The 23,078-nt window shown below is 33.3% G+C and overlaps 3 protein-coding genes across 3 annotated transcripts in view; 2 read left to right on the top strand and 1 right to left on the bottom strand.

The window, feature by feature from the left end:
• The first annotated feature begins 1,677 nt into the window (after positions 1–1,677).
• RpL26 (ribosomal protein L26) lies at positions 1,678–3,559 on the top strand. Its single transcript, XM_072530788.1, has 4 exons — positions 1,678–1,802; positions 2,003–2,191; positions 2,283–2,423; positions 3,376–3,559. Exons 2-4 carry the CDS (start codon positions 2,024–2,026, stop codon positions 3,514–3,516), a joined length of 450 nt encoding a protein of 149 aa, XP_072386889.1. The 5' UTR covers positions 1,678–1,802; positions 2,003–2,023; the 3' UTR covers positions 3,517–3,559.
• A 3,630-nt stretch (positions 3,560–7,189) lies between these two features.
• LOC140438543 (protein PBDC1) lies at positions 7,190–8,678 on the bottom strand. Its single transcript, XM_072528203.1, has 3 exons — positions 8,420–8,678; positions 8,266–8,364; positions 7,190–7,647 (listed from the first exon to the last, which is right to left on the bottom strand). Exons 1-3 carry the CDS (start codon positions 8,420–8,422, stop codon positions 7,285–7,287), a joined length of 465 nt encoding a protein of 154 aa, XP_072384304.1. The 5' UTR covers positions 8,423–8,678; the 3' UTR covers positions 7,190–7,284.
• Positions 8,679–17,783: 9,105 nt separating this feature from the next.
• The window catches only part of LOC140440341 (ornithine aminotransferase, mitochondrial-like), a 47,249-nt gene continuing 41,954 nt past the window's right edge, over positions 17,784–23,078 (top strand). Inside the window, exon 1 of the mRNA XM_072530787.1 lies at positions 17,784–17,942. The gene's annotated coding sequence lies outside the window, so the exon portion shown is untranslated. The remainder of the gene's footprint in view (positions 17,943–23,078) is intronic.

Genomic DNA, 23,078 nt, shown 5'->3' with positions numbered 1-23,078 from the left:
AAATAGAGCGCCATATGGTTTAAAAGAATCACCAAAATGCTGGAATCCTAGAGTTGTAACAGAGAATGGATTTATTAGATCTAAACATGATTTTTGACTATGTATAGGAGAAGACATATTTATGATTGTTTGTGTGGACGATATGATATTATCAAGACATGAACAAAAAATAAAAGAAACAATAGATATTTTGCAAAATAATTCTTGTACCAAGGACCTGGGTGAAGTGAAGAACTTTTTAGAAATAACAATATTAAGAGAAAGTGGTAATTTCACATTAGGACGGCCCAAAATGATATCAAAGGTACTGAGTTCATTTGGTATGGGTGATTGTAAAAGTGGTGCATCACCAAGGAAACAAATTTTCAGATAGATAACACTCTAGAGGTAATTGATGTTCCTTATAGGAAACTTATAGGTAGTCTTATGTATATAGCAACTACATCTAGACCTGATATTATTTTCGTCGTTTCATATCTCAGTAAAGTACTTGATAAACCAACACAACAAACTTGGAAAGTAGGAAAAAGAGTACTGCGATATTTGAAAGAGACACAAAATTTTTCTTTGACATATAAAAAGAAACTGTGGGAACTAGTTTGTTATTCAGATACAGATTGGGCATCAAATAAAATTGATAGAAAAAGTATTACAGGTTTTATTGTATTTTATTGTGGCAATCCAATTTCATGGTTGTCCTAGAAACAAAACTGTGTTGCTCTGTCAACTGCAGAAGCTGAATACATAGCTGGGGCTACTTCAGGTCAAGAAGTGATTTACTTCAAAGGTATTTCATCTGATTTTAATGTACAGGGTAAATCAAAACTTTTAATTGATAATTTGAGTACAATAGCAATGAGTCAGTCTTTTGAAAATTCTAATCGTGCCAAGCACATTGACATTAAGGAGCATTATATAAAAGATTTAGTTTCAAAACGATTAATATGTATTTATTATATTTGCTCTGAAAATGATCTTGCAGATATATTGACAAAGCCTTTATAAAAAGAAAAATTTTGCCATCTAAGGTCTTTGTCAAGCGTTTCTTAACTGATGTAAAATTATAAGAATATTTTTAATTGTTTAGATTTAAGCGATTTTTCCTCCTATGTAATGTATTTAAGCTCAAATCGAGGAGGAGTATTACATAGGTTGGTACAGTAGTGTAGGTTGGCTACAATGTACTTTTGTACATTGTAAAATTGTACATTGTACATTGTTTGTAATGTTGTAATATGTTGTTCTAAATAATAAAGAAATAATCCATTAATAATGTACTTCTTTTGTCATTTATAAACTAAACATTGAAACAATAATTGCAAGGATTTTTATTATCACATTTCATGATAATATTCAGAATAACAAGCCATTATTATTCAACCTTTGAAAGTTAATATAATTGTTATAATAATTGATTGTGATTATAGTTTTAGATAAAATCAATTTGTTATAAAAACATATTTTCCTTTGAAATATTCCATACTGTGAAATAAATTTATACGTTTATTTAATATTGACATGAACTCGTTATGTAAATTTGTATTATTATGTAATTCTTATCGGTATTTAATCGTTTTCTATTGTTCAACAAATATGATAAAATAAAATTTATAAAACAACGTTTAAAGTAGACAACCAACAATACAACTGTGTGTAATAATAATAAGCACCACTCGTGTCAGAATAGTAAAAAGTACAAGACCGTACGAAAAAGCAGAGATGTCAATGTCAAAAATCTCTAACTTTTGTTTTGCAAACTTGGTAACACTTCTTTTATATCAAAAATTTCTTTAGCTGTTGTCGTAAGTTTTACTCTTGTTAAATATCTTGTTTAATCTTAGTGGTTTGCCATATTTTTACAATATTTTCTGTTACAATGTTTTTCAATAATTCTAAATCATCTCAGTTATTCCCGTATTTTTTAATTTTATTAATTCTAAAGGAAGATTTTTGCAGTTTTCGTAAACATAACCTACACAAACTCAAGTCCCCATGTTTTCAGGGTTAAGGAACAGCTTACAAAATGAAATTCAACAAATTAGTAACCGCTTCAAGAAGCAAAAACAGGAAAAGGCATTTCACAGCCCCATCCCACATCAGAAGGACCCTTATGTCCGCTCCCTTGTCTAAAGAACTTAGACAAAAGTACAATGTTAGCACTATGCCAATCCGCAAGGACGACGAAGTACAAGTAAGTTTTTATTTATCTAATAGCAATTGCTCAATATATTTGTGAACATTATTTAATTCTTAAAAAGAATTTATTTGTATCTGCTTCGTAGGTAGTAAGGGGGCACTACAAAGGCCAACAAGTAGGTAAAGTTGTACAAGTGTACAGAAAGAAATTCGTTATCTACATTGAAAGGATTCAGAGGGAAAAGGCCAATGGAGCTAGTGTATATGTAGGAATCCACCCTTCAAAAGTAAGTGACCACATGTTTTATTTTATAAAAATGTTTTTTAATCTATACCTGTATGTAATTATCATTTGTGTGGATTTAAAGATTTTAAATTGCTAGTCAAGGAGTCAGGTTCTTGTAAAAAAGCAATGAGATCTTGGCTTTATGTGGATTTGTTATACAAATTAACACACTAAGATCCCTTACATGTCATCCACTATATAAGTTTGGTTTAAATGTTACTAAAAATAATTCCAGCATCATGTGAGTGAAATTAGCATAATGCTTTTGCTATAGCGAAATCTACAAGCTTTCAGCTTTATGACAGCTGAGCTATAGTATTAGAAATTAGATTACCTAAAATAAAGAAATTAAAATATATATAAACTGTTTTAAATGATAAAACTGTAGTAAAAGTGTCAGATTAATCAATTTAACAACTTGAGAATCAATAACATCTAAGTTACTTCCAGTATATCTTGAGATTTTGATATCCGTGTTGCTTTAGAAGAAAAGTTGTTCTGTAAAAAGCATAAGAATAATGCATGCATACGTAAAAGCATTTAAATGATTTGTTTTATCTCACTGTAGAAGTATAAAATGTATATTTTTTAACTATATGTATATTTACTGTTAAAACAGGATGTTAGCAGTTGCAGCCAATTTTGAGTAACATACACATTATTTGATCAATTTACTGAATAAATTGAAAAATAGTAACTCAAATATGTTATATAGACAAACTGCAATTATATTAGTTACTTTTGAACATACATGATGAATTAAACCATTCGTAGACTGTAGTACTTGAACTAGATTGTGACGTTAGTTCCTGAAGTTTTTTTAGGATACCGATGTTACTTTCTTACTTCAGCTGCACCTTGGTGAAAAATTTGGCACTGATTTCTAACAAAATTACATATATTTCTTGAGCAATCGGAGCTTTTTCTCATTATTGTTTATTTTTATGTTTCAGGTTGTTATTGTTAAGCTTAAAATGGATAAGGACAGAAAGAAGATCATTGACAGAAGAGCCAAAGGACGTTTGGCCGCTTTGGGCAAAGACAAAGGAAAATACACTGAAGAATCAGCTGCCTCAGCTGTAGAAACATCTTAAGTGTAATAAGTAATTTTTAATAATAAAATAATATAAAGTTATAGTTTCCTGTTTAATTTCCCCTTAAAAAAGTACATTCCATTGTGGAAAGGTGCAATTTTTATAACTGTAGACTAAAGTAAGAGACATTATTAAGTCAGCTGCAGAACATTAATAATCAGTTTAACGTAATTATGTTTATTAAAAAACTATCTACAGAATTATATGTATTTTAAAACATGTAACTGGACAATAGTAGAATCAAATTAAATGAGATGCATATTTTTAATTGCTATTAAAAAGGTATGTATTCAAAATGGCAGATTAAGGCTTTTAAAATTTGCCATAAAAGATTTTAAAATTTTTGTCTTTTAAAAATCTATCTTCTCCTTTGATATTACATACAAAGTTGCTAACAAATCATCAGAATTTCAGATTTATTAGTTAACAAAAAATTTTTGTTTATGCCAGAGCTTTTTTTGCAATATGTTATATTATGTATTTACTATTTGCATAAATTACAAATATGTAATTGGTTACTACATATATTAACTGAAATTTTCTTGGTTTTTAAACTTGTGGTCATATTATGTTATGTATAATAACGGCATTTATCAAAGGTTTGTTTAAATTTTTTTATGTATTCAGTTGTTATTTTTGTCAAATCACCTTGTTCTTTGTGGGGTCACTTTGTAGGTTTTGTTGATTTTACATGACCATAGTGTAATCCTACTAAGCTATTCGTCCATTAACTGTGCTTCTGTATGAATACAAAACTCACCCCTCATTTTTATGGGTACATAGTTCATTTTCTTTACCGAAGGTTTCTTTTGAATGGTCATCTATTTTCATTTTACCTATTGCATTCCAATCTGATATTAATATCATTGGTTCTTTTTTAGGAATATTTATTTATTAATATAGGGGATTATCCCCATTACAAAAAATATATATGTTACATAGTGTAAAAAAACAATCTCTGTAATTGCTTGAAAACTAAGTGAAATTAAAATCTTAATTATAAATAAAATAAAATAATTATATACGAAACAAAAAGTACCTATAGCTTGTCAAACATTTTTTATCTGATTTTTAAATGAAGCCAAGGAGACACCAAATATTTGTATTTTTGTTTCCACTTATAATTTTCAGTGTTTGCTCAATGGGTGAATGCATACCATAATTTCTATTGTGAAAAGTTATAAAACAGATCATGTCTAAAACTTCTAAAGGGAACATATAAGCTAATCCGTTGGAGAAGTTAAGGACAACAAATTAAACCATTTATTAATTTAAACACAAATACTAAATCAGTTATTTTATTGGGTTTTTAGTAAATTCATGTTAAGTGTTTTTAAAATACCTGTATAATCATGATTAATAATGCATGTTTATTTTACATGCACAATATCTTAAAAATTTGTTCTGTAATCTCTCCAATGTAGTAGAATGAACTTGTTATTGTGGAGACCATACAATAGATGCATATTCCACTTTAGATATGACCAAAGCATAATAAACTGTTCTTAAAGCCCAAACAGATGTCTCAGACAGTTGCGAATGATAAAGCCTAAAGATTTTAATGAATTTATTATTACATTATTTATATGTTGTACAAAATGCAACTGTTCATCAAATGTGACTTTTATTGTTTTGACATAAGACAATTCATTATCATTAATTGTATAAGAAGTATCACATTTTTTAATACCTCTATACAAACTTTTTTAGCAACATTTAAATCCAAAATATTCTCACCAAGTACTCATCCCATCTAAATCTATTTCAAATTATCTGCAAGCATCAGGAAATCGCAATTTCTAAAACATTCTGATGTATAGTTCACAAACATATTAAATAACAAAGGTGAACAGTGAGCTTGAGATACTCCTAATGTCACATGAATTATATGTAAATTAAACCAACCTAATCTTACTTTCTTGTGTGTGGTCTCTTAAAAAGCTGTTAAACCATTTTAAGAATTGATAACTGAAGCCAAAGAATGACATTTAATTTTTCTAAAAGGATGTAGATGATCTATTCTGTCAAATGCCTTGGAGAAGTCAGTATAAATAGTATCAATCTGACTTATTCTTCAACATGTTTAATAATTTTTGTTCAAAGAGTACTGAATTCGTTAACCTTGATTTATTCTAAGAAAATCCATGTTGATTGCATGGATTTAGTCACACTTAGGGCATTAGTCACACTTTACAATAAAATTTTAATTGGCAGTGCAGTAGTCTATCAAAAAGTTTTGGTATAGAGGATTGCTTACACAATTTGTTATGTCTTGTTTATTACCTGATTTAAAAATTGGGCAGATATAAGAATGCTTCTATAAAGTTGGGAAAACCCATGTCTTCAATAATGACTCAAAAAGAAGATGTAAAGGATTAGTTAGTGAATAAATACGTTCTTTAGAAAATAATCGGGAATACCATCATCTGGACCACTGCTTAACTTATTATGTAAGGATAAAATGTTGAAAATATCTTTCACTGATATTGAAAAATTAGGAATAAAAAGATTGCTGTTTCCTTTACTTCCAAGTTTTGATTTTGGCGAATAAACTATTGAAAAATTGACTGAGACAGTTTGCAATATGATGTCCATTTGTTGCTATAACATTACCATTAAACATACTATCTTGTAAATCATTTAATGCCCTTTTACTATTTACTGCATAAATTATGATTTACTTGATTCAGATAAGTGTTATAACATTGATTTGACAAATCTTTACACAATGTTCTAAGTTTTAAGAAAATCACGTAATCCTCTTAATTACAGAAAGCCAAATCATTATTGTGAGCAATTTTTTTTGTACAACTAAATAACATAAGTTGGCATTAAACCATTTTGGATAACTAGAAGTTCTAAATCTTTTCATCGATATTGGTAAATATTGGAGATGGTTTCATGTATCAGGTGGTATGTTTTTTTATTACATCTTCAGTCACTTCAAGTGGATGTTGGTATATTTACTTGTATAATATGCATGTCGGCTGGTTTAGCATTTCACAGATATTACTTGGGTGTCTACATTCTTCTGCCCAGGCCCATTCCACACCTTTGTTTGAGATATGGCACCAGTTGCTAGCTGGAATTTTCTTGCTCAGTTGTCTCACTCTCTGGGAAGATGAGGTTCATCCTTTGATGTCTGATCGCAGTATCAATGATGATTGAACCAAGATGTGGTTGCTATCTTTGAGTATTTGAAGTTGGACAAGATAAATGGTAAAACTAGTAGGTTTACTAATGTTTACAGACTTGTGTAGACAATTTTAAAAATGCCAACACAGTTACCAGCAAAATGTTTTTAGTCACTATAGGCAGGTAATATCTCAATTAGTAGTAAAAGACAGATATGAAACTTTCACAGAACATTAAATGCATCTAGACCAGTCTGTAGGTTGTGTATTGATTTTTTCTAAAGAGTGTAAAATGTATTCTTGTTTGTGTTTTTTAAACCAATGGGCAATTTTCTCCCTTTTTTATTCTCCTAATTTAGTAACTATAAAAAAAACAAGTACATGCTGTAAATTTTTATATATCCAGTTCAGAAAATCTCTTTATAACCGTTAGTGAACTCTTTAGATCCCTCAATAATGTTTGGCAGAAATGTTTTTAGGGCCCAAGTTGTAATTTGAGGCTAATGTACTAAAATGAATTTGTAATAAAATTACAGATCATCAAGAAAATCTTAAGTATACTTTATTTTTTGACTTACAAAAAAACTTATAAATAAAATAAAATGTATAAAAATTGAGATTTATTAAATACTTCCTAATCCTCTTTCTCTTCCTTAGATTCAGGCCAGAACTTTTTCCTTAGAACATCATTGACTCCCTCCCTATTCCTAGCCAGTTCAATGGCATAAAATTGAATCCTAGTAACTAATATGGTGTTGTCCTCTTTATAATCATCTTTGGCATCTGCTCTCAGTAAAGTACCGTAACTATAGTCTTCTACAACATTCTTAAATCGTTCACAAAAAGGTCGCCACTTTCCTTTTTCTTTTGTACTCTTTAATTCATTTTCTTTTATTACTTCGACTTCTAGTTTTGGGAATTCTTCTCTGAAGACTTTATAAATTAAATCATCTACTGGGGTTAATTTGAGCAATTTTGGATCTACTGAACATAAAATCTAAAATGCATGAAAATTATTAATATTATATCTTCCAAAAAGATTAAAAGTGAACCACATTGTTAAAAAGTAAATTTGCTAGGTTAAATGAATAATAAATAAGTTTTTTTTATCAAAGATTTGTGTAAAGCTTGCCTTGTTTTATGTTTTTTTGATCTTTTTCACAGAGCAACTGAAAAAAGATAAAGGATTGTATTATTTACAAATTGTCATGTATGCTTCCATTTTGTATGTTCTATAAAATTAATATGGTTTTTTCTAGAAGACACTTCACAGGTCTTGGTGCTTGATTAAATTTCACCAATCTAAATAGCAACCTGTATTAGGATGTTCTGTTTATAAAAAAAATTGTTACAAAACATCCAATTTGCTCTAACCAAAACCATTATTAAAATCTGTAACATTATACCCAAGTATTACAAAGAAAATAGAACAATGTATCAAAAGAAGCCACATAACACTTAACTATCTCTTGTTATAAATTAAATCTAAATAGGCCAAACATCACATCAATGTTTTCTTTCCTAGAAAAACCAAAAAGCAAAGAGTTTCAAACTAACAGTTTTGCAGGTTCACCCTTAATATCTAAGCTGCTAACTTATTGACTATACTTCTTACATTAAAGTATACTTCAGCATGTTCAAAGGCTTTTATAGCCCACATAGTTTCCACTGTTTGGTCATTTTCAAATTCTTCGGCTGGACGACTTAGGACATCCTATAAAAAATAAATAACAATAAAGGTGAATTTAATATTAACTAATTTATTTTACCATCGCTTTTAAAAGTATTTCCTAAGCACGTGTGATACCATGTAATTGTAATTACTTGTTTAACAGTGACATTTGTTTTGTTTTTGACAAATAATACATTCTTCTTTTTAATCCTTGATTATTTTGTATTATCGTTTGACTCTACATAATATTTATACAGTAGAAACAATGATTTATGTTGTAGAACTGATTGTAAATAGTTTTTGTAAAATGTATGCACATGAAAAAATCAATTAATGCAACCGTTAAAAGATTTTTAATTTACGTCCATGCCTATATAAGTTAAAGGCAATGTGCTATGCTATGTGCGACTTTGACATTGTCGTTCTACAGTGACGCACCTAGAATTTTCTTGTGGGGGGTTTTGGTTGGGCACCGAAATTTTTTTATGCTACCTCCACCATTTTAAGTACTTAAAATTTGTGAGTAACAGTGTCGGAATAGTGACGGGAAGGGGGTGGTTTAACCCCTATAACCCACCCCCCTGGGTGCGCCACTGTCGTTCAACATCAACATCAACATAATCAAACAAATTGCAAATTTCATTAAATATAAACAATTTTTTATTTAAATATTAAATTGTTTTGTGAGTAGAGCTAAAGCTAAGTGACCAAACCAATTTTTGGTAGGGAAGAAATAGAGTAAGAAGTTTAAATGCGCTAGAGAAAGAGACAGATTGAATAAATGCAAGAAGCAAGATCTTGTTGAGATCTTGAGCAGAAACATGGACTCTAACGCAGAAAGATGAAAGACTTTTGGGAATATTTGAGCGTAAAATACTCCGCGAAATATTTATATAAAATAAACGACTATACGCTATAAACGACCAAGGGCAGTGGCGCAGAAGATATAATTTTGAATTGTATCAGCTCTTTGATGAGCCAGATGTCATAACGTTCATTAAAACACAGCGACTTAGATGGGCTGGACACATAATACGAATGTAGAAAATACGAATAGCTAAAAAGCTAACCACAGGAACACCTGTAGGAAGAAGAAGCAAAGGCCGACCGCGAATTAGGTGGTTAGATGGAGTTGAAACCGACTTACGGATATTAAAAATCAGAAGATGGCAAGAAACCGAACAGAATGGCGACGAATCTTAGAGCAGGCCAAGATCCACAGAGGATTGTCGAGCCAAAGATGATGATGAAGAGATCTTGTTTTGTTGTCAGTACGCGCAGTCTATGTTAAAATATAAGATATAAGTCTATGGTGACACGTTGTCTGATAAATCAAGTGATTGAGATATCAGTCACTAATAGGGTCATAAACCCTAGCATACCACCTCTACTTCAATACATCATCAATAAAATCAAACAAAAGAGATGACTCCTACGTCAGTTTCAAAGTACCCGCAACCCCCGAGTCAAAACATAAAACAGCCGCCTATCTGCGGTGATCAAACTACAGGTTAATAATCTGCAAGCCAATCAATTGCAAGCAGCTACCTCTACACTTGATTATCGTAACGGCGGCGCATTCTGGTCCAAACTCAAAATCCTAACTAAACAGATAACCAACAACCCTTCTCACTTTGTGGTGAACAACCAAATTATTAATTCAGATCAACAGAAGGCCAACATCTTCAAAATACATTTACAATACACCCTAATCACCCCCGATAACCCTAGATTGGACCACGAGTTACGTCCGACAATTGTGAGAGACATAACAACACGACTCGCCACCCCCGTCAATCCACAGGAGCCACATGATTACCCTATCATGGCTCCTGTGTATCAACAAACCTTCGAACATGTTTGCCAAATCGGCAAATCAAATTCACCGGGACCTGACAAAATTGCCAGGAACTGCGTGAAACAACTTCCACCTAGCGTCACACTCTACCTGACGAACATTGTCAATGCCACTCTTAGACTCTGCTACTTTCCATCTCCATGGAAAGAAACCAATACAATCATGCTCCTTAAAAAGGGCAAACCCCGGATCGATTTGCACTCTTATAGGCCGATTTCTCTACTAAACGTCTTGGTTAAGGTCTTCGAGAGGATCCTTAAGGAGAGACTCGTTGACTTTACCACAGAACACCATCCCAACATTTCAATTCGGCTTTAGAGGTCACTCCACCACAACGGCATTGACAGAGATCGTCACTCACTTCACTCAAAGTCTAAACGACGGCAAACTCTCTCTAGGCATTTTTCTCGATGTTCAAAAAGCCTTCGACCACGTCTGGCATGCTGGACTGGTCAGGAAACTGTTGAACATCGGTCTGCCCTCCCCATTCGTTAGACTTATCCATTCATTTCTCACTCAACGTCGAATCACGGTAAAAATGCGAGACCACTTCTCTGACTCTTTTACTCCTACAGCAGGAGTTCCATAAGGTTCAGTGTTGGCACCCATACTATATACTATATCGTGGGCGTTCTGGGAAAATCCACTAACTCCATTTTTTTCAATATTGACATTTTATTACCATTAAATCCAGAAACATCAATATTTTAACAGGAAAAACCCTATGTCTTCAAATTCGTCATTCATCATTTTTAAATCTGAACCATGATTTAGTCTAACTCCCTTAGCGAAATTTTTTATACAGCAGAAATAAATTAAGTGCACTTAGTTGATTCTTATTTACAAACAATTACAAAGCTTGACAGGAAAAATCAACTAACTGCACATAGTGTAATTTTAGTTGCCTATACAAGCCGCAATAGTAGAACCTGAGACAAGGAGAATCAACTAACTCCAAATAGTGCGGTTATGTTTGCTAAACACTTCATTAAATTTAATTGTGTTTGGACGTCGATGCAACGTGGTTAGTTTATAAAATTCTTTAGAATGTATAGCAGAGGAAAGTTATTGTGTAAAATGGTAGAGGATGCTGAGAAGGCACAAAATTCAAATTGAGGTTAGTATTCACTTTATTTGTTGTTTCTGTAATTATTTTATTATTAAAATAATACGATTATTAACAATACTGTTGTTTTTGTTTAGAACTGGAACAAATTGGTACTTGCTCTAAAGAAATCGCAATCAATGCTGTTCAGGAAGAACCACAATATCTGTCAATATGTAGAACTACAACTCCACTGTCCGGTATAAAACTTATATAGATTTCAAGTACAATTCGTTAATTTTAGTGTTTGTTGTAGATCCATTTAGTGATGATTCCGTCAACGATCCAACGTATAATAGTGATTTATCTCTGTCTAAGCAGAACAGCCCTGAAAACAGTAGGAGTCCAATCAAAAAATTAAGTAGGTGGAAAGCAACCAATCTTAAAACTTGGAAATGTAATGTTGCCAGGAGAAGACGAAGTCAGGGTTTAGATTATCAAATTAAGAAAAAGAAACGACCAGCTAAGACACCCCAACCAGTTGATTGTCAAAATTGTCGCTTTAAATGTCACGAGGACTTCACAGAAGAAGACAGGAAAGTGATATGTTTAGCATACTGGAATCTTGATTTTGTCAGACAGAAAGATTTTATTTTAAGTAATGTTACCGTAAAAAGTCCAGAAAGAAGACGACGCAAAAATGATGACTCAGTTATTCGTCAAAATTCTAAACAATACCATTTTCAGAAGAATAAAACCAAACGTCGTATATGCCAGCTTTTCTTCTTAAAAACACTTAACATTGGTAACTGTGTTGTTCTAAATGATTTTAAACATAGAGGTTCATCTGGAAATTTTGTTGGTAAGGACAAAAGGGGGATGTTATCTCCTGCCAATAAAACTAAGCCTGAAGTTATCGCCGAGATAAAACGCCACATAGAAAGTTTTCCCACAATGGAATCGCATTACTCCAGACGAGACACTAAAAGGCAGTATTTGGATAGCAATTTGTCTATATCCAAAATGTATCAGTTGTATACAGAAAAATGCGAAACGGGGGACTGCAGGAGAAAGGAAAACCACCAGTGTCACTGGTAACGTACAAACGAATATTTGGCCGAAATTATAATTATTCATTTTTTAAGCCGAAAAAGCATCAGTGCTTAATATGTAAAACGCATAAGCCATTTACAGCGGAAAACCTAGATAATGAGACACTGCAGTGTCATTTACAAAGGAGAGATGACTGCTACTCTGCAAAACAAGCAGATAAAGAAAGATTTCTCAAGATAATACTTTTGTGTATGCAACATTTGATCTACAATATGTGTTACAGATACCAAGTTCAGATGTTAGCCCAATGTATTACTCTCGCAAATTATGTGTATACAACCTTACCATATACCAATCATCCGAAGAAGCAAGTTGTTATTGTTGGACTGAAATAAATGGCAAACGAGGGAGTTCAGAGATAGGAACGTGCCTCTTTAAATACATTAACCAGTTGCCTCCACATGTAATTTTGTTATACGCAGTGAACAATTCACGTATTAACGTTATAGAACATAAATTTCTGGAAAGCGGATACAGTTATATGGAAGCTGATTCGATGCATAGTGCGATAGAAAAAGCGAAAAAGCATGTATCTGTTTATTTAATAAACGATTGGTTAAATATCTTCCGGATAGCCCGATCTACGCGAAAATCAAAAAATTCCAAACCGTACAAAATTACAGAACTAAAGTACACAGATTTTTATGATTTGAAGCATCTTTCAAAAAATCTTATTAAAAATAGATCTAAAGACGAAACTGGGAAGGTTGTTAATTGGTTACTAATTAAAAGCTTAAAATATTCCAAGCATGAACCAGGCACAGGCATAATTCAATACAAGTATAGACATACCGACTCCTACCGCTCAATTTCTATTTACGGAAAGGGGAGGCCACCAAATCAACCAAAAAATTTACCCAAGCTTTACACAAAACAGTTACCTATTAGTATTCAAAAAAAGAAGGATTTAATGAAATTGTGCAAAAACAACATTATACCAGATGAATTTCAGGGTTGGTACAGGTCTCTTCCCACGTCAAAACTGGTAACAGATGTCATAATTGAACCCGGTGTTGAGGATCGTGGTACCGAAGATGACATGAGTGATCAAAACTCTTAGTGTCTGCACTTATCTCTATGTATATCTATTTTTTGAGAATATAAATATTCAAGACCTTTTTGTCTTTTATTATAAAAAGTTTTACCCCATAAATATTAATTTATACATTTAAATGTTTTAACCGTTATATTAAATAGGTGCATTTAGCGACAAGGAAAATCAACTAACTCCATCTTTTTCACAGTTTTCATCAATAAAATAATGTTTTTCAAAATATTTTTACATGAATGTGTACACCACGTGTGGATAACATACTTCCAAATCATATCCAGGTACCAGAACTTGACCAACCAGTGTTCCTGATTTTTAAGAGGTATAGAAATCTTTAAATGCGTTTTTCTCAAAACTTTACTTTTGTGAGTTAGTGGATTTTCCCAGAACGCCCACGATATACAATAGCGACTTTCCAAACCCACGTTACACTAATACGCTCACTTTGCTCTACGCAAACGATACCGCTCTCGTAACAACAGCACGAGACATAAATGCATTACTTAGGTTGGCTCAAAATCACCTTGATCTGGTCTACAGGTGGTGCGGGAGATGGAGAGTAACACCTAACCCTAATAAAACTCAAATGATTCTCTTTAGAGACTCCAGTCTCAGCAGATTCACCTCATACAATATAGCCGGAAGAAACAACGGCGACCGACTCAAACTCCGTGACTAGATGGAGTAGCTCCGTGTGGTGTTTACTCAAACACTAAACTGGAGGACCGATTTGAAAGTAGCCTGTAACAAGGTTAGAAGCAGAGTCGGTTTACTCAATGCTCTCTATGGTATGTTCGGATTGACACACCCACGTACACTCGTACATACTTACAAAACATTTATCAGGCCGGTGATTGAGTATAGATTTAACCTCTATATTTTGATCAACCGCCACCTCACACAGATACTGCTGGGATTGGAACGGGGAATCCTGCGTAGAGTAAACAACAAACGACGCGATCACCCCTCCGCCCTCATTCATCAACTGTCGAATATCCAGCCCATCAATGGGAGGATCTCCTCTCTGAGCAGGAGTTACACAATCAAAACCATCCGTGGCCAAAACTTCAGAGCCCAAAATATCTTGAAAACTACCTGCTCATCCAATGGAATTGTATTCAAAAGACAACCTAAATCCAAACTCCTTCTCCCACCCACTAAATTAGTGACCCTTGCCAGCAACGAACTCCCTGATGAATATATTGACAACCTGGAGGCAAGTCCTCTCTTTTATCGCCGTATTAATCAGTAAATACTCACTTCGAGCTTGCTAGACAAAGAGGGATCGGTTTTCTGTGGTTTCCCGATTCAATCGCACAATTATATCTATTGCAGAGGATACAGCCACAGCTGCCCTCACGCGATTCACAATTTATACACTTATTAATTAAATTAAATTTATATACTATTAAATTCAGTCAATTTATAACTAACTATATTTTCATTAATAAAATTCTGAAAAGGACCGTTTTAGCTCAACAACCCTTTCACCTCTGATTGTCCATGATCCTCCTCCACAGACACATCCAACGAAGCGAACCGCCAGTAGAACCAATGTAACGACAAAAACCAACAACAAAAAAACCACGTCCTGAAGAGGTGAAAAACCTAAACAGGACAACAAAACACAAAAAGAGAAAATCCAACCAACAGCAACGATCATTGAGACAATGAGCACACACAAATAAAATATAAAAACTTATGTGTGTGTCTTCATGTACATGTTTACAGTGGTTTACAGTATAATATTAATATAAGGGCCGTCTATTATTGACCCGATATTCAACGTCAAACAAATGTTAGATTTTGTTTATTTTGTATAATATAAACAGAGATAATAATATATACTTAATTATGCGAGAATTTTGGTATACCAAGGAAATTGGTAAAACTTGGTGGCAAAAATTGGTGGAAGTTGTAAAACAGCTCACGTACCTGGGCCATAGCCTGGGCATACAGATAACTGAGGACGGCAGCGAGGGGGAGGAAAGACCAAACTAACCATCCTATCTATGGGAAAGATTGAAAAGGACCATTCTTGCTAATAAAGTATACTTCTCTCTGTCGCAATCAGTGGCGGCTTTTGGGGGTAGGCAGGATAGGCCGGGCCTACCCAATAATTTTAAGAGCTTTAAAATTGAAAAACATATATTCAAAAATTATGTTAATGCATGTAAATAACTTTTAAATGTACTAAATCACTCAATATATTAACGTCTGTTAAAACAACTATGTTATTATATTACCACAGAAAGCATCGAATCGTATTCAGGCATTTTAAATATCATTAATAGGCCCGATCGTAACTGGCCGACCCAGCTCACATAAGATCCCCGTACAAAAAGCGTTTGAAGTTAAGCAGCTTGCCGGACAACGATTTATATTGTCGTGTTTATGCTTGCTGTTTAGGCACCAGACGATCGGGCCTACGTCGACCATCGTTGTCACTTGTAACGTAATTATCGAATTGTAATATAAATTTTCTTTTAAATTACGATAAAAAAATATGTAATAATGTATAATTGTAACACATTTTTAAACAAACAACACAATTGGAAACAAGTGCACGGTTGCCCAAATAAATTTAAAAAAAAATTGGTAAAATTCGAAGAAAAAAAATCCCATTTGCATGATTTCTATATCGCCTGATTGTATGCAACTTATATGTGAGATTGATTTATACCTGATACAATAAAAATGAGTTTTTATGACGCTTTACCAAGTTGCAGTAATAGTAATGTTGATAGTGAGTGTTTGGACATTGTTGTTTCACTATTGGAATCGCCATTATCTAGAAGAACTCAAATTGATAGAAAAAAAATTTATTATGAATGAAAGGCCTACTCTAACATTGCGTATTGACAAAAAAGATGGGAAAAAGGTGCGTACTTTTAATTGCTCCTGGTATGATGTCTACAAATGGTTGTCTGGAAGTATTACGAAAAACAGACTATATTGCTGACCGTGTTTGTTATTTTCTAATAAGAAATGTGTATGGACTTGTGAAGGATACTTTGATTTAAAAAATATGTCTGCCTCCTCAAAAAAACACTCCAGTTGCAAGGAACATTTAAGTAATTTCCTGTCCTTTAAGGAAGTACAGAAGGCGTTTTCTGTTCGCAATTTGCTAGATGAAAAATCTAAAATCGCAAAAATTAGATACAACGCAGAAGTTAAAATGAACAGAGAAATCATTAAAAAAATTAGTTAGGGGGGGGGTCATGACCCCGTGACCCCTCCCTCTGGATCCGTCACTGATTACACATAGCGATATGTAATTTGCTGGCTTGGCCTACCCAAAATTTTACCACACCAGCCGCCACTGGTCGCAATGTTTAGGGAACTAAAGTTCAAAATATTTATACAACGAATATTGAATATATTATATTATAATAGCCACACATGGCGAATATACAACGAATAGCAACACATGGCGCAGAAAAATGGAGGGCAGAAAAAACAATAAACCTAATTAATACTTTTGAAAGAAAAATATTGGGAAGGCTATTGGGACCCATCTGTGACAAAGGTATGTATATAAGAAAGAACAATATTCTACCACGAGTTATATGTATCAATATCAATATTATAAAGAACCCTCTAAAGCAAATTATGCAAAAATAGAAAAATTGCGCTGGGCATGACACCTAGTAGAACGCTTAATGAAATTATGGTGGGACGTGAGCCAGTAGGAAAACCAAGGAAAATGTGGATAGACGAAATAAGAGCCGACGCTGAAGGAACATTGAGGGTAGATAACTGGAGAAGAGAAGCTAGGGAAATGGATCCTTGGAGGCGGATGCTGGGGGAAGCCAGGACTACCAAATAGAGAAGAAATCCTTACACCAGGGCTTGAAAAAGATTATTGAAAAAGAAGATACCAAGACACTTTATAAAATCAAATTAAAGTATCTACACTTTTACTATCACGATTAAAATGCAGTTAAAAGCAAACCAAGGACTAAAACGAGGTTTTAGCATGAACAATTCGAGTAAATGTATGAATAAGTGATTTATTTCTCACAATACACAAATGTTAGTAGTATATTGTACTCAAAACGTTTTTTAAAATTTGGTATCTATAAAGGTCTTTAGGGCTTGGTAAATGATTATTATTGGCTAAAATATGTGCCTATTTCAATTGCTTAAATTTATTCACATAGCACTTTTCTCGAAAAACTGTTCCGATAACTTTGTGCACAGCTATCATATAGCTATCGCATTCTCCCGTCAATTAGATTGCTTTGTGTCGGTAAAGAAATATATCAGTTCACCTACATCAATCTGCTTTGTATAATGCGCTATCAATATTCTATTATAATTTTATTAAAACCTCATTTATACCGTAGCTCATAGGTTAAGTATATTCTTTGCAGAGTAAAAAATATTAAATCATCTCAACCACTTCGAAACCTGTAAACAAAGATAAGATTAGAAGTCTATTTCTTTATTTTGTAAACACTTCTATCAATATAAAAGTATTAAGTTCGGTAAATACTTCAAGAATTCTTAGCTGGCTTCAAATTGTGCAATACTTGGGTTGATTATATTGGGTAAGTAATAAAAAAAGAATAATTTTTTAACTGGGACTTACTGCGGAACTGTATAATGGGGTTATGAATGTTGATATATTTCTTGGGTTGTTATTATTCTTTTGATGCTGGTTCTCCAATCTTTTACTATTCTGGGTTGCTTGTATTTCTCTCTTGAGTTGCTTGTATCTAGTAGATCAATTCTCTCAAGGAAACTTGATGGAAATGGATGTTCTTTACAAGGTTTGGCATTAAATGAATTGAAAATTACTTATCTAACAGAAAACAAAAAATGTTTACTACTTTAAAGTCACATTAATGTAGGTGTGTCACAGGGTAATGTTTTGATCATCTAATCTTATTTTGTATTTAAATGGTATTGATATTGTTACGTTGTTCTATGGTTTCAGAGATTAAGTGAATCTACGTTCTTTAACTACCGTCAATCGGGGTGAATCGGGACAATTTTCAACTTTTTTTGTAAAAACTTTAGAGGCTTCGGACCAGCGCAAAATTGTAGGTCTCTATTAGAGCTTTCACCTGTCACATTGGCAGGTGATTATAAAAAAATATTACTGTTTCTGTCTCGATTGACTCCGCATTTGTGACAAGTCAATAGGGACAACCTATTCATTTGTATGAGAAGATTCAATTAACCCCAGAAAGAAAAGTTTTAAAAAATTACTTTCACAAAAAAATCCACAAAAAAAGTAACAAATCAACTATTACCTTGAAAAAGATTTATTATATAACATAATTACAACGTTTATTAAACTGCTGAAGCAAAATAATTTTTTACTTATAGTTTAATTTTCATTAAATTGAATACGCTGTTTGGCTCGGATTCCTTGAAAATTCATAGCCACCTCTTTGTAGGATGGTCGGTTTCGAGAACAATCTTTTCACTTGGTTTCTTTCGTCTTTTGTCTTACTACCATTTTCTTTCTACCTGGATCATCAACGAAACAGGTTTCGTCGTAATTAATTATGGAATTGGGTTGGATATCCTTCAAGGTATCCTGGAGATTATCAAAATAAATATTTACTGACTCGTGAGAGACACCTACACGGGCTCTCTTGATATTTTCACAGAGCCTCTGCGTTAGGACAAATGAGAACCAAATGTTCTCGAAGACAGCTGGCTGGAATAACGGCCGAATCATCGAGAAAATCCGAAATTCTCGTATGGTCTTCAAAGGCCCAAGTTCTGGCTTTAAACTCTCTTGTTATGTATCGTATTTTTCTAAATAGACCTCTTGGCTGATTGTTTTGATCGTAACTCTCAATTGATTTGCATATATTGTGATAGTATTCTTGTTTATCAGCCTTGCATCTTTATATATATTTTTATTGTTGTTGAAAGTAAACTAATTATTTATGAATTTGTTCGCAGGTGGATGTTTTTCAAAGTTGTCTCGTTCTAAAATGTGTTTAAAATAGCTTAATTCTTCGATACTCTTCCAGTTTAAATCATAATGTTTTTCTATCAATTTTCTAACATCAACTGCTTTTTCTTGTTGACGTGACAACGTCTTAAATTAGGTTGTGGCTCGGAGTCATTTAAGAAAAAGTGTAACGCCCGCTCACGTCTGTTACAGTGAGTCACCGAACGAGAGAGAGGCCCGCCGGACCGGCGAATGCCTTGCGTCTCTCTCCCACTCAAACATGATTGGTCCGCTGCGCGCGGCACTAGAGAATTAGGCGCGTTGAATCGCTAAAGTTGAAAATCGTTGAAAGTATCGTCAGCTGTGTCTGTAGTGAAAATGTGGAGTGCTTACAGTGTCCTATTTTAGGGGGAACCACCAGTATCAGATATAATTTTAGGAAATTACCTAGGGACCTATATTCTTTTATAATATTGCTATGGATTTATCCATTTAATATTGAGCAATGATTGTAAACATTCTTTATAGTTTAAACTTCAATGAAAATTATTAACTGTGTCTAAAGACATATATGATATGAGGTATTTTACCCAAGAGTATTAAGTATAATGAATATACATAAAAACATAATTTTGTTTTCTTAGGATTTAACATTTTGTCAGCACATTATCTCAAATTCACACTTAAATCAATATGTTTTTACTATTAGGTCTGTTGAATGTTTGTTCTTTACACAAAATTTAGTCTATACTTCATATTTATTAAAGGCGGTAAAATATACATTACAATTCAGTTGTTTATAAACCACTTTCAAAGCTTAAAGAACCTTTTAAGCTTTGTTTATATTATTTTGTGTATATTAATTGAGTTAATTGGAGTAGCTCACTTTGATACAAAAATACAGTCAATTTATGGATATTTCAAGGTGACAATCTAAAAAAAGCTGATTTCCTCCCATGCATTTTATTAGAAACACTTGAAATTTAAAAAAAAATTAAAAATCGTAAGATGTAAGACCTTAATCGTGAGATCGTGAGATTTGTCTTTAATTCGTGAGTAGATTCGTCATTTACAACAACTACAACAATAAAGGTAAATAATTGTACACTAATATTTCATTATCGTAAACTATGATTGATTGATTAATTGTTAGATTGACACAAAAGTTGAGAAACTGAGTTTATAGCGGCAATTCCTTGTTCCTATTGTGCAATTTAATAATATTCATATCAATAAATATTCTACCGAGAAAAAGACGTTGTCACGTAAAATCTTCGCCCGTAAAACCGACTTTACAGGCAACCGATTTTTTTTTACTTGTAAATTATTATACTTTGGTATTATACCAGGACAAAACTGGTCCATTTTCTATTTCTTTGTTGAGGTCTCTTAAACTAGCTTTTTCCCTTTCACTATGTGCACCACTTTGACAAAGATTTCTTTTATTCTCAATTAGTTTAAGGGTTTCATCTGTTATCCAGTGTTTTTGTTTCACACTGGATTATTTATCTTTGGGCGATTAATTGATGTTGTTACACAATGTTTAATCTTCTTCTTCTTTAGATGCAAATCCACTAATGGATGTTAGCGATCACATTTTCCATTAATTCTCTATTTCTTGCAGTATGTATCAGAGATTGTATGTCGTTAATCCCTGTCCATTGCCTTATGTTTCGGAGCCAGAACATTTTCTTGCGTCCCATTCCTCTCTTGCCTTCAATTTTACCCTCGATTATAAGTTGGAGGAACTGGTATTTTTCATTTCGCATGATGTGACCTAGATACGCCGTTTTCCTTTTCTTGATGGTTTCGAAAAGTTGGCGTTCTTGGTTTATTCTTTTAAGGACATCTATATTTGTGATTTTCGCTGTCCATGGTATTTTTAGGATACGGCGATAGAGCCACATTTCGAAAGCTTCTAATCTGTTTATATCCCTCGTTTTGAGTGTCCAGCCCTCTACGCCATATAGCAGCACTGACCACACGTAGCACTTAGTAAACCTTAGTCTCAGTTGAAGATCGAACTCTGAACAAGTCAGTACCTTCTTGAATTTTACGAAAGCTTGTCGAGCTTGCTCAATGCGACATTTTACTTCCCTGTCCGATGCCCAGTCTTCAAAAAGCCACGATCCCAGTTATTTAAATTTACTCACTCTTTCAATGGACTTAGTATTCAGTGTTATGGTGGAGTTTTCAAGTGCATCCAAGTTTCTGGAGATGATCATAAATTTGGTTTTTTTTGGTATTAATCTCTAATCCCATTCGCTTACTGTATTCTCCGATTATAGTGACAAGTTGTTGAAGATCGACTATGTTGTCACAAATTAAGACACCATCATCAGCATATCGTATGTTGTTGATCAGTACTCCATTCACTTTGATTCCTATCTTTGCATCTTCCAGAGACTCTTGAAATATGGCTTCCGAATAAATGTTAAATAAAAGAGGGGAAAGCACACATCCCTATCGAACGCCCCATCTTATATGTATGGGTTTGGATATAGAATTGTCTATTTTTAACTGTGCCGTTTGATGCCAGTACAAGTTTTCAATACATCTTATGTCTTTTTGGTCTATATCAACTTTCTTGAGGATCTGCATTAACTTGTGGTGTTGGACACGATCAAACGCTTTTTGGTAATCTAAAAAGCATAGGAACACATCCTTCTTCTGATCGTAACAATTTTGGACCAGCACCTGTGTTGCTACTATTGCTTCTCGTGTTCCTAAACCTTGCCTAAACCCGAACTGGGAGTCACTGATGTCCCATTCACATTTTTTGTATACTCTTTGATGTAGTATTTTTAAGAATATCTTTAAAGTGTGACTCATCAGGCTAATGAGTCTGTGATCCTCACATCTTTTTGCATTGACTTTCTTGGGCAGGGGAATAAAGGTAGAGCGTAACCACTGTTGAGGATAGCAGCCAGTTTCATAAATTAAGTTAAATATTTTGTGTAGTGCTGAAATTCCCCTTTCATCCAGTAATTTGAGTATTTCTGACGGGATTTCATCTGATCCAGGTGCCTTATTGTTTTTTGAATTGAATATTGCCTTTTCTATCTCCTCTTTGGTGATTGAAGGGCCAGTCAGCTGGATGTTTAATAGTCTCCACAATTTCTTGTGATTTATCCTTACCAATAGACGGCATACTTTTTCGCACTTCTTGGAGAAGGTCGTCCTTCTTTCTTTGTTCTATCCTCTTTGTCTCTCTCCGTTTGTTGGCTCAAACTTGAAGTTTGAGTTTTACTTTAGCTAAGAGGAGAGTGTGATCTGATCCACATATCGCCTCTGGATATGATTTGTCTGTTTGGATTGATGATCTCCAGCGAACATTTGTGAGGATGTATTTAATTTGATTTCTAGACCTATCTCCAGAATTTTTACAAGTATAAAGTCGGCGTACATGGTGTTTGAATCCAGTATTCATAATAAAATAGTTATTTGTGATAGTAAACTCGATTAAGTATCTCCTCTATCGTTTCTCTGACATATGCCAAACTTTTCCAGTATATTTGTAGGTCGTCATTCTGTATAGAGTTGCCGACTTTTGCGTTCAGGTCACACCATATTGAGGTTAGCTTTTTATTTGAAATGTTGGTAATTTTTGTTTCCAATTTTTCGTCTGTTCAACTGTTATGTTGTTTGCTGTACTGGTCGGTACATAAACTTGTATGGTATAGAGTTGGTTAATCTCCAGTAAATTCCTCTATTAGAGTTTACCTTCTTTAGTACGGAATCTAGTACAATGTTAAATAGTAGGGGGATAAAG

Source organism: Diabrotica undecimpunctata, chromosome 4 (genome assembly GCF_040954645.1).
Source record: "Diabrotica undecimpunctata isolate CICGRU chromosome 4, icDiaUnde3, whole genome shotgun sequence".
NCBI classification, from domain to species: Eukaryota; Metazoa; Arthropoda; class Insecta; order Coleoptera; family Chrysomelidae; genus Diabrotica; species Diabrotica undecimpunctata.
Note: the sequence above shows the minus strand (reverse complement) of the source record. Positions and strands in the feature narration are given on the sequence as shown.